Here is a 12,135-nt window from a genome sequence, read left to right as displayed (position 1 = left end):
GTGTTACACCTACCGCTACCACTGACCCTTTGCCGCGATCCTCCATAGCACATGCGCAGATGTGCCTAGTCGCCTCGGGGGTAAATGCGCTTCAGCGTCTGGCGGTGAGCGGTAAATAGTAACGCTTGCTGTATACAGTATGCTAAAATTCTGTGCACTGCCTGACACCGTCCTGTCTTGCAATGGTTCGGATCTCCTTGAAGCAACATTCTTTTGCCAAGCTTCCTACTCACTTCATTACGCAGCAAATAATGCGGAGAACCAGGAGCTAGACGCGCACGCCTTCCCGAAATTTTTCTTTAGACAGACGCTCAGAGGGCCTAGCCTGGCATAGCCGCCAGCTTGGAGAAACCGGCGTTCCTCGATGAATGGCTGAGGCAGTGTGACGAAAGCGCCAGATTGTTAATGTCAGGAAATTAGGACTTCACGGTACAAAACGATATACGTCAAATAGGGTTTATCGGATTTTGTAGAAAGGAAGGCCAGAGATTCCGCTAAGTGCGTTCACTAAAATATTTACTTTTCTTTTTGACCGTACCGGGTTATTGCGAAATTTTGATGGACCTTTATTTAGTTCTATTTTTTTCTTTATGAGCACGCTACGTTTTATTCATGACGGCCAGGAACGCTCTACTACATTTCGCATTCCTTTCTGTTTATCAGATTCCATAATATAGACTCGCCAACATATCGGAAATGAAGGCGTCTCAGCACCTTCTCGTAAGCGCTGACCAGTGTGTAAACGGGACGTCACTTTGCAGGACCGATACTCAACACCCCCTTGTAGCCTCTGGAACACATGAAAAACACCTCAAAGCATGCTACTTTAGCGAAAAATAAGTTCTCTGGTCAGTAATTGCTGGGGGCGCATGTTTTATCACACAATAGATCAAAGTTGAAGTCACGGGTGTAGACAAGAATGATTTATCACAAAACTACGGACTATGCAGAACAGTAACTTATTTACCTCAGACTAGAAAGTGCAGAGTGAGGTGCAAACAGGAGCGCTGGCAACTCTCTTGGGGGTTTTGTCGAATGTGGCGTCGCCACAGGCCACCAAACTACGAGAGCAAGTTCTTCGAGAGGGGGATGTAATACATTTCCTTAATAATTTCGTAACGAGCATCCTCAGTGGAACCTTTGCTTGCACCTCTTGGTCAAATGAAAGTACTGCGCTGCGCCGGCGGCGTTTCGTGTGTCCCCAAATGCCCGAAGTTTGCTCTACCCTAAACGTTTTATTTTGTAATGCAGCTTGAAACTGCCTATTAGACTCATTATTGTTAAAAAAAAGGCAGCAAGTTCAAAGTTGACGGAAACGGGACCGCTGCAACTGACACCACCTGCAAACAAGGTTCATGCCCCAGATAATCTATTCTTCCGGAAGTGCACCTCACTGCAAAAGCAGACACGACCATTCTAGAAGCAACTCTCTCTCTTCAGTATTCATACAGCTACACGTTTAGACATCCTAGGCTCACTTCATCGCTGTATGTTCGTGTACTTAGAGCCCGCAGGCATTCTTTTAATCCGTGCTCGTTAAGGCACATTTCTGTGGTGACAGCCAGATCCGGGCCATGCACCAGGGGTGTACAAGGACAAAATAAAAAAAATGGCGGAGAGCGCTAGGAAAAGGAGAAAAAAAGCATGATAGAGAAAGCGGTGAGAATATAGACGAAAGGAGAAATGCTTGGATAGAAGTGAGAAAGGGGAAGAGGGAAGGGGGGAGGCGCTTTTTCACCATTTTTTTAGGGGGGAGCATATATTAGAAGCATTCAAACAACCGTCTGAAAGGAAGTGAACAGTGTAGGGTTCTGTGTACTAATAACTGCGCTGCCATATTGATCCGGCTACAACGCTGTGGCTCTCAGAGCGCAGCTAGAGATGATTTCGGTGTTTTCTTGCTTCAAATCTTCTGCGCAGCGCGCTTTGCTGCAATTGTACACCTAGTGCGGTGAAAGCAGCTTTACAAAATGAGGCGAACTAGGTGAACGGGAAATGGGCCGACTCGTTAAGAGAAAAGAACGAAAAAAAGTTTTGTACGTGTTATCATCCAGTGATGAATATTGAAGCGCATGCAATCAAGACGAATATAACATGAGAGGGCTAAGCGTACGACCGTCCGGTATTTTGGCAGAGGAAAATAGATCGAGTTAAATGTATTCACTGCGTGGTGTACGAGCTCCTAAGGTAGAGTCGGCAAAGATTGGCGCAGAGATATCTGGGGTAATTAGTCTACATGAGTGATTTATCTTTAATGGGTATAACTATAAATGTTATAATATCTGGCGCAGAAAGAAAATATCAGCGAAATTTTAGAGCTATCTCACACAACTTCTTAACTTATAGATAGCTCTCATTACGAAATCATAGCATCGGCTGAGTGGCTTAACCGATAACTGTAGTAATGGGAAAGGGCCCTCTCCACAGACACCCACCGTGATAAGCCTTTATGAATGAGTTTTATGGATCTATTATAAGTTTTATGGGTGGTCGAGAGAGCATGGTCGTTCTTGCTAAAGAATTATCGAAAATACGAGTGTCACAATCCCTGCCAACAAGCCCATTACTCCTCCCCAGTTTTGTGTACACACCAGCGGAACTTTAATATGCAGCTTTCAAGCTCGGAGCGGGTTTGCCTTTGAACACAGTACAAAACATAGCAGGAACGACGCGTAAACAAAGTTCCACGGCCGCGTATGCCGAGGAAAGGTACCGAAACCTCCCAGACAGTGTCATTTTTTTTTTGTGCAGGGCGTTTATGGCGGCATTTTCCGTAGTGGGCACTGTATGCCGCATTTTAATATAGCCGCATTGACCTGCTGGGCAACGACCATGATATCCAAATGAACCTAGTGAGCCGTAAAGCGGCGCTGTCGAAAATGTGTAATTTTTTTGTCATTGCATGTACCTGGCTTGTCCTGGTTCAGTCTTATTTTCGGCGCTCTTTCGTGAAAGGAAGTTGGAGAGAATAGGGCACGAAGCTATAGAAATATCGAGGTTAGTTCTTTTTCCAGATGAAGGTAAAAGGCTGTGAGGCTTCCCTCATGGTCTTGTTTTTCTTACTATCACTGAAAAATGTGTGTAAAGTCTTTTTTTTTTATAACTGACGGTTAAGGTCTGCCTACCCATTGCCTGACTGGTTGAGTCTTAGGTTTTCGAAGCGGTAATTAACCCATTGTTTGAAAGGGCTACCAGGTGGAGAACGTTGTTCAAAGAAGAACCTGCAAGAGCCAGCGTTTGTGGAACCATTCAGGTCCCCGTGGTGGAGACCGAGCTGTCGTCTGACCTCGACCAGCGTCCCATCTTCACCGAGGAAGGAATCCAGTGGGTGCCCCTGAACCAGGCCGACGAAGCGAGGGCAGACGACGTGGCGGCGGCGCCCGCGGCGGAGACGGCCGCGACGCCTGCTTCGGCGGCGGCGCCCGGCGGCACCCGCGAAGAAGGCCGCGCCGTAGACGACGCGGTGCCTGAGGATTCTTCCTCCGCATCATCCCGAATGGGCGGAATCTCCGCTGGCATCGGCGCTTCCAGCGTCGGCGGCTCAGCGGCCGACGCGTCGTCGTCCGCGGCGATGGACCGGCCGCCAGCTCCGTGGGAGTCCAAGCCGCACGGCTGGACTGACAGTCACGAGGACGCGCTGAGGCTCGGTACGTGAAGGACGATTTGTTTACGCTAAGAGCCGTTGTGCTTACTTTCTCGTTGTGCAGTGCTCGCTCCTTCGAAAATGTTTTGCAGAGCGTAATCTATAGCAGTCGATGTAGTGCTGTGTTGTAACCGAAAGCTCAACGACGTCACCCCCGCCCAGTAAACCTGAAGCAGGTCTGTGGTCTTTCCAGTGAATAATTCTCGTTTGATCTGAGGATTTGACTGGGAACCTACATGTTTGGAGATGTTGTTTACCCTAGAGAGTCGCATGAAATACGACTTAGAAAAGTGGAAAGCGTAGCGAGAACTAGTGCCCGCTGGTAGCGCAAATAGAACAAAAAGAGGTGATGAAATTTTATGAAGGAAAAAGAATAATGAACTCGTGGAACGTTATTGTCGTCAGGCCCTTGTCCGGAGCTTTCTATGGTCCAGTTAAATATACGTTCTTGCAAGGACAAAGCGGTTTCGACTGTTTAGGAGAAGCGCGGTTAGCCGCGCACTGAACCCTTGTCTGATCACACCACGCTGCGGTTTCATCTTCTGAACGACAAAAGGCAGCAAAAGGATTGGCGCAGTAACGCTGTAAATACTCAGCCCACCGAAATAACCAGTATAATACTGAAAATGAATTCCAAAAATTCATGAACAGGGCAAACTCTTTGTACCTACTTGTCTTGCAATAGGTTTTTGCTGCAAAAGTGAGCCCGTGTGGCGCCTAAATAAACAAAACGTCATGATAATTATCATTATCCCTATCGCGAAAATACAAAATGTAAAAAGGATGATTGGAAGGGACTGGCTGACTACTGGAGCCCTAGGATAAAGAGCAGCTGCCTTACCTCGAGGGAAGTTGGACTGCGAGAGAGAATCATCGCTTTCGCTAACTGTCAGTTTTTTTGCCTTTTTTAAATTTTATATCATGCTGCTGTCAACGCTTAGCTGATTTTGACGCAGCCATAAGCGTCGTGCGGGCGCTTTATCAACTTCCCTCTCGTCTTTGCCATCGCACCTTAATAGACGGCTGGATGGAGTTCCCGAAGGAGACGCTCTACCCGACGGGAGCCTACGAGGGCGACGAACTGCTCGACATAGGCGTGCGCCAAGACCCTGCATTCCGGAGGCCTATGCGCTACGACACCAAGAAGCCGGGGCCAACCTACTTTTACCACGAGCCGGACTCGTCGGAGACGTCGCTGGAAAACGTGAGCCTGCGCTGCTGCTAGCGAGCTACTACGAGATTACTCTCAGCTGCGTCTGTATAGCTTCTGTGGCGCTGAAGAGACCGGTTGTCAAGGTAGAAAGCTATACTAAAGCAGATGCACAGTAGCGGCTCACTCATGTCCTTTAAGAGCCCTCAAAAGCTTAAACATCTCGACTTGTGTTGCATTTCACAGCGTGGTTGGGAGTACGTGCATTATGTTCCTTCAGGGTCTGGAAATTAACTTTAAGTAGATGGGCTATGTGCTTATAATCTAGCTCCTGAGGACCAAAAAAGCAGAGCATTTATCAAACTTTAGCGCCTCATTACATTTAAGTTGAAAGATTAAATACCAAAGTGAAGTCATTCCCCCAGGCTGTAATTCATTCACTCACATGCGATTCACTTCCACGCTAACTTCCTCAAACCATCAATCAAGCACTCCCTCGCTCGTTGATGTATACGCACTCGCTGACTGACTTAGACATGCCGACTGAGTGTAAGTAAAAAAAACAAACACCAGGTAGTCGAAATCATTCCGAAGCAGTACACAATAGCATCTGTTTGCTCTTTCAGTCTCACCTTCCTCTCCTTTCACACAGCGAAGTTGAGGTGTCTATGGAGAATTGGTACAGTTGCTGCTTCATTTCCTTTACTCAAAAAACACAATTTTTTAAAACTCAGGTTACGGCTTGGTTGTGTTATATTATGGTTCGGGCTCAAAGGTACTGTCGTTCATAAAAACTAAGACTTCTTTTATTTTCCTCTAACCTCCCCCTCCCCTCCCCAAAAATACTAAGTTTGCTGAAGCGAGATAGTCTCCTTTTTGCATAACATTACGCTGAAAACAGTCTGCTGCTATAATTTTATGCGGTAATTTCTTCACGACTAGCTTCAAAACCTTTCCACCTGACGTGCTGTATTTTTCAAGGGCGATGTTGCGCAGCACCGCGTTCTTTGAACACCATTTTTTTCATTGTTTACAATTGTCGCGCATAATTTTTCTCAGTCGACAGAGTAAACAAAACAGCGTCATTAGGTGGTAGGAATGTTCTTTCGACCGTGTGTCTTGCTGCAATTCTGCCCGTTTATATTCAAAATTGGTTGCGCAATGTGTGCATTAGAAGGAACAGAAAAATAAATTGTAGCACTAAGCCTGTTAGGAGTCACATTAGCTCCAGGAGCAAAGTGGTTTCTTCGCTTGCCCCTCCTCTTCTGGGATTTTCAGTGATCCGATTAGTAAATTCATTGAACTGACACGCAATTCACATGGTATGCGCGACTATGTACTTCTTAGCTTAACGAGTGCACTGATTAGAAGAAAAATGTCAAAAATGAAGGACTGGGTAATTCTAAAGCCTAACTGCGTTTTGGAGGGAAAAGTGCCTTTTGATTGGAGGTTTCGTTACTACGTGCATTTTTTTTTTTCATTTTGGCGATGTTGCCATATTGCGCCGAGTAGCCTGAGTATAGGAGCAATACATCTCATGCTAGCTGGCTCTGGCATATTGATTTTAGTCTTAGTGCGAAGAGGAAAGAAAAAGAAGAAAAAAGTGCAACCTAGACGCACTTAATCCGGCTTTGAGAATTAGCTGTTTAAACTGATCAAAGCCGGATGCGAATGTCATTAACGTGTTGACAAATTTATCCTTCCATTAGAAGAACGCCCCCTTCAGGCTATAGTTAGAGTGTAAAGCTTACATTGAATCCCTACTATGCATATGTTCAAGAAAAGCATTGAGGCGAATCGTACGACGTGACAGTCCGGATACTGTACGCAGTCTGGCGCTCGCTGTTGGGGCGTAAGTTGGTTAAACGACTGGAACAAGTGTCAAAACAAGTGGAACAAGTTGAACAAGTGTTTCGGCACCTGGCGGCAGTGGGTCTCTCACCGAACAATCCTGATTCATATATCGCTTGGACACAGGGGCCATATCATCGTTCGCTTGTTGATATTATTATATAAGCCAACCTTTTTTCATTTATTTCAGCTTCCTCATCATCCCTCATTTCATATCCTTTATGCCCTGTGGCAATAAACATCACATTAAAAAGAAAAGTGTCTAAACACTGAAAGGAGGAGTAAGTGGCATCCTCTGTTGAAAACAGAGTTTAACCTGGTAGTATTTTCACGGGATGTTGTGGGGTTCGTAAAAATGACGTCAACATGAGCGGTTCAGAAAGCCAAAATATAGTCCTGGAGCGGAGAGCCATCAGTTTTTCTTACTATACGCCCATATGTACCACCTCGCCGTAAGAAGGCAGTACAAGCTACCATTGGCGTGCATCCCGAACTACCCGGCCAGCTGGTCCAAACGAGGATGTTAAAGATTACGTGATGCGCATGCGGTGAAAAGTTACATACGAGCATACATTTGTAGGATAGCACTTGTAGCAACAATAATTAAGTACGCTTAGCAGGTTTTACGTTCCCGCAATTTTCCGAGAAATAAATTGGTAAAGATTCATTATGCTGCGCTGTCGTTTTGGTACTGTGCGTTTCGATACATTGCGCTGTGTGCTGCACATGTAGCACATTATTACACTACTTTATGCATTAAAATGCTCTGCTGTCCGCATAAATGACATCACAAGTGATGGCATGCTGCGAATGACTCGCGCTTGCTTCTGGAGGGAATGTGCTCACGTAAAGGAGGAGGAATTATGAGACGGCACTACATGGATACTCGGTCAGCATGCACGTGAAAAATGTGGAGCTTTCGCTATGATTGCCAGCGTTGTTTGGAGTAAAGCAGTCAGCTATATCAACGTTTTCTCTTTAAGTGATTTAACTCGGTGAACAAGTATTTTGATCCTTGAACACTTTCCGCAATGAAAGATGAACGTAACAAGCAATGCGCTAGTCGTCAGTGGTGGCACCTTAAGAAGAAGCCATAAAGCACATTGCAGTACAGAAAAAAACAGAAGCAAAATATTGTGTTGAATAATGATATCTGCTGCTAAATGATATAAGAACAGACTTTATTTCAAGTAAGTCCGCACTAATTCTGCTTCGCTACCTCAGGGGCTATGACGTTCAGCGTTAGATTTACCGCTGACAAACACAGCAGGAACTTCCGCTGACATCCCTTGACATTGATATCTAAAATGGCGCTGAGATTTGAGGGAACGCAGACAAGTGCCCGACTACTTATGTTTCTGTCCGGCCGCGAAACGCTGCGTGAAAGGTGCGGAATATAGTTTCGTTTTTTTTTTTCGTTCAGTTCAGGAAGTACAAATTTCTGTCGGTGTCTGCTACAGGCTTCTTGGCGCTCACCCTTCGCAGGTTGAAAATGTGCGGCGGATGATGATGCGCCAGCAGCAGCGCAACAAGATGCGCTACGGAACCCAGGACGACGTTGGAAAAGAGGACGCCGTGCTTGACCATCTCAAGGAAGTCGGTGAGTGGTAGCCACATGCGTTTATTCGTTTTCGGTTTATACCTCTCGTTTACGCGCTAATTTACTACTTGAAGGCAGATCCATACAGCGTCAGTAAAATGAAAACAAATTAGGCAAGCGCCATAGTGCAGCAACTAAGTAGAGAGCTGACAAGACTATTACATTTGCACTGCTGTCACCACGGGTCACAAAGGTGCTGCATCTTCCTACAGGAACCACGGAATAGAAGAACACTGTCCTCTGAGCCGATAAGATTTCGTGCTTCAAGGTGTGGGCATCGCGGCCTCCACTGTGCGCAGTTTTTCTTTCTTTTTTTCTCTATCCCGCATCTCTGTTTTGTAGGCGGCAAATATGCTCACAATAACACCTATAAAATCGCTTTGTGCCGTCCGTTTCCTTCTGATTTCTTGTGCTGTTTTCTCTGCCGATCCAGAAAATTCTTTCGGTATCCTTTAGCAACCAGCGTGCTTGTCTGCGTTGAATGAGGTTTTCTAGACAAAAATACTTTTAGTGGTTGGGAGTTGCTTAGCGAAAAAAAACTACCGTTGGTAATTGTCCACAGTCTACATACCCAGAAATTCTGGGCAAAATAATTTTTGAGCGAGGAAACCGATTGTGAACGCAATTTTTTCATACCAATGTAAGATTTCACTATAACAATAAATATATCTGCAGGTCACCCGACGGCAGTCTTGTATTTGTTTTTCTATTCACGTTTTTGCTGTCGTGAAAAGCGTTCCCAATTGGTTTTTTATGGGAGTCTTAACGGTTCGATGCGATCGCTGGAAACGTTTTAAAGGAAAGATTTTGCAACATATCAGAACAGTGGACCATTCCCTTCAATATTTTCATAACAGTGTCTCACAATTTTTCAATTTTCAAAATATTTGCCCAAGAAAGCTGGACTTGCACGTCGCCGAGAGTTGATGGAAGCATGGCATGCTCTGGCCGAATGACGTAGCGCAGTCTAGAACGGCTCATAGATACTGGAGGCTGCGCTGCAGTCTTGAGGAGCCTGTCTCATCAGCCACTTTTCTCTCCTTAGGTTTTCTTAGCGAGAGATAACGCGCTCAGCTTCATTTGCAACTTTTTGTGTGTAGCGGCCTGCGTGACCACTCCTCGCCACGAGCCGTGAAAGGTGCTGGAACGTGCTACACAAAACGCTGGGACGTTCGCGTCAGCTGAACGCTGCCGCCGCTCCATCGACTAGCATGTGGACGCAATTGCAAAAAATGTGGTCGCGGATCTCTAATGAAACCACGGGTGTCTTAAATAATCTGAAATCTTGCACTTCTGCCCTTGATTCTTTCTTTTTTCTTCTCTCACTTCTTTCTTATCTCGTCCCTAACGGCGCGTTTCAGGTGTGCGTATATTGTTCCTTTTCTTTCCTGAAAGCCAATTTTTATCTCAGCGGCAGTCGAAAACATCGCCGCTGATTCTGAGAACGCCGGTTCAATCTCGATCGCTGCGGTCACACTTTAATGAAGGCGAAGCGCAAAATTATCAACTCCTAAGAAATTTTGGGGAGCCTAACGCGATAGCGTTAGAAATCACTTAGCCCTCCTTCGCAACTCTACAAGCACCATTACGGTAGAAGGATAAACATTTTTTTCACCAGCCTGTGGAGCTGTTGTGGGTAGTCTTGAGTCCGTGATAAGTGGCCGGAAGCCCTTCGTTTTGGGAAGCCTTGAGAACCCGCCCCACGGCTTGGGTACCGCAGTGGTGGCCTAATTATTTGAGCATCCTCCCCACATGCGGGAGGTGTGGGGTTCAATCCCCAGTGCCCCCTGCTACCCACCAGGGATACCATCGGTACAAGCTTTCCCCTGGCCTGGTTCTCGGCTTCTTTAAGGTAAAATACTTGGGAAATGAGTCCTCGACCCTACCACACAAAAACATCTTGTGTTATGGAGGTCTTTAGCCCAAGGTTCCCTTGCGCCATACAAATTCACAATCAACTTAATGTACGGTCCGGAGCCGGGTCGCCAGGCTGGAGCTGAGCAGCACGACCCCGAACCGCTCGGAGGTTCAGAAAGATCCTCGCATTGAGGCATGAGATGTGTCTCGCAGATCTCGCGTGCTGCACTGTGTACCTCCAGTGCCAGAAGTCTGGCTGTGGAGGTGTTTTGGCGTAGGCGGAGGGCTGTGCGGTACTCCGGGCGAATGAAATCATACGCTTCATTGCGTTGGACTGTCGTGAGATAGAGGTAGGGTAGTGTGCAGGCTATTCGGCTTAAGACGAATGACTGCAGAAGAGTTCAGAGGTCGGCTTCCAGCATGGCCTGCCGGCGAGTGGCGATGCGCTTCATCAGTCTGATAGTTTGTGATACGTGGATAGTTAGTCGAGCCAAGGTCTCAGAGTTGCGGCGATGGCTGTCTAAGATCCAAGGCCGCTACGTTCATGAGGTTCAAGGCAGCGATAAGTGGAGCTGATCTCTGCTCCGCCAGAGGTTCGAATTGCGCTCTGGGCTATAAGTATAGTAAGTTTCTTTTTTTTTCTGATCCCTTCCATTGGAATAGAAAGTTGTGTTGTGCTTCGTATAAGTCTGGCTTCATGTTCTTTTTCATGTTCGGAGGATGTTCACCCCAGTTTGCCAAGAACGGGAGCCAAAAGCATGCATGCTTAAAACGGCACTGTCATTGGATATTACTTCCATTCAACTTAGCTTTGTGGCAGCTTTGTGGCGAGGAGTCCATTGTAGAGAGAGGCTGGTCGGATGGTCCTTGATAATCACAAAGTAAATAAGGGAGGGATAACCTCCGGGTGCTTGGCAACGTTTCGACAAGTGGACATGTCTTCATCTGGGCGAGAATTTTATCGCTTTATCAGCAAACTATTAACAGGGATCACTAACAAACGGACGATGAGTGAAATGAATCGCTGGTAAAGGAGCTATTCTAAGACACACCCAGATGTACACTTCTGGAACAGCGTTTCTATCTTGGATGCAAGTGAGATGCTTGCAGATTTACTAGAATGAGCAACCACTTCCGAAGTGTGCTTAGGTATGCAAGCTCAAACTTCACCGTAGAGCACCGGCTCTTTAATGCACCGTGTAATAGTAAACATGATCACATGTTTTCCGTGCCGGCTTTCATTTCATTTCGTGCATATATTGTACATGCTCATAGTTAAGGATGTATAAATTTCTCAAACTCTCAGCACCATTTTATGACGTATATCGTGTTCAGCGATTGCCTGTAATGAAACCTTCAGCGTGCGAGCTATTGCAACGCGGTAACTGTGGGGGAAAGAGAATGATTCGCCGGGGTAGGAACTACGAAATATCTTAAAATTTTCACACTCTCAAAGATAATGATGAATGTGCACGTGCGCGCGAACACAAAGCCGAAAGATGAAACTATCTGATTCAAGATACCGTTAAAACGATTCCTGCTGTGCCGAGATAATACGCGAACAGGAGTAATTAAAATGAACGTTGAGCATTTATGCCTGTCCTGATCCGCTGCTTCCAGCATAGAGGTGAAGAATGCAGGGCTCGTTGATTTGTGACGCAAGTAATAAACCGCAGGAAGTTCAGGATAATTAAGCCAGCCGACGGCGCGGACACGCCCAATATAATCTGGAAACAGACGTTTGTGTGCTGGGCTGGTCAGTTACTTTAAATTTCTGCATTCATGGCGATGCAGGAAGACGACCAGCCAATTTAGACGTCACTCACTCTTTTGAAGAAAGCATACTTGGAGAAGTCGGGAAGGATAGGGACAGGAGATCACAAGGATCTGAACAAAACTGTGAAGTAATGTTTCTAGCTGGGCGACTAATTACAATCTCGTATAAAGTAAAAAAAAACAATGCCAAGTGAATTCTTCGGCGGCGGCAATGGCCGAGCATATTTTAAAAGTCCACTGGACGGAGAAAGGAGCCTT

At 46.1% G+C, this 12,135-nt stretch overlaps 1 protein-coding gene across 1 annotated transcript in view; it reads left to right on the top strand.

The window, feature by feature from the left end:
• IA-2 (tyrosine phosphatase IA-2) overlaps positions 1–12,135 on the top strand; it is a 528,690-nt gene that overhangs the window by 138,926 nt on the left and 377,629 nt on the right. The window contains exons 7-9 of the mRNA XM_077657849.1: positions 3,254–3,647; positions 4,663–4,847; positions 8,130–8,244. Of these exons, the coding sequence (XP_077513975.1) occupies positions 3,254–3,647; positions 4,663–4,847; positions 8,130–8,244 (694 nt within the window). The remainder of the gene's footprint in view (positions 1–3,253; positions 3,648–4,662; positions 4,848–8,129; positions 8,245–12,135) is intronic.

The sequence above is a fragment of the Amblyomma americanum genome, chromosome 3 (assembly GCF_052857255.1).
Source record: "Amblyomma americanum isolate KBUSLIRL-KWMA chromosome 3, ASM5285725v1, whole genome shotgun sequence".
Taxonomy (NCBI): Eukaryota; Metazoa; Arthropoda; class Arachnida; order Ixodida; family Ixodidae; genus Amblyomma; species Amblyomma americanum.
Note: the sequence above shows the minus strand (reverse complement) of the source record. Positions and strands in the feature narration are given on the sequence as shown.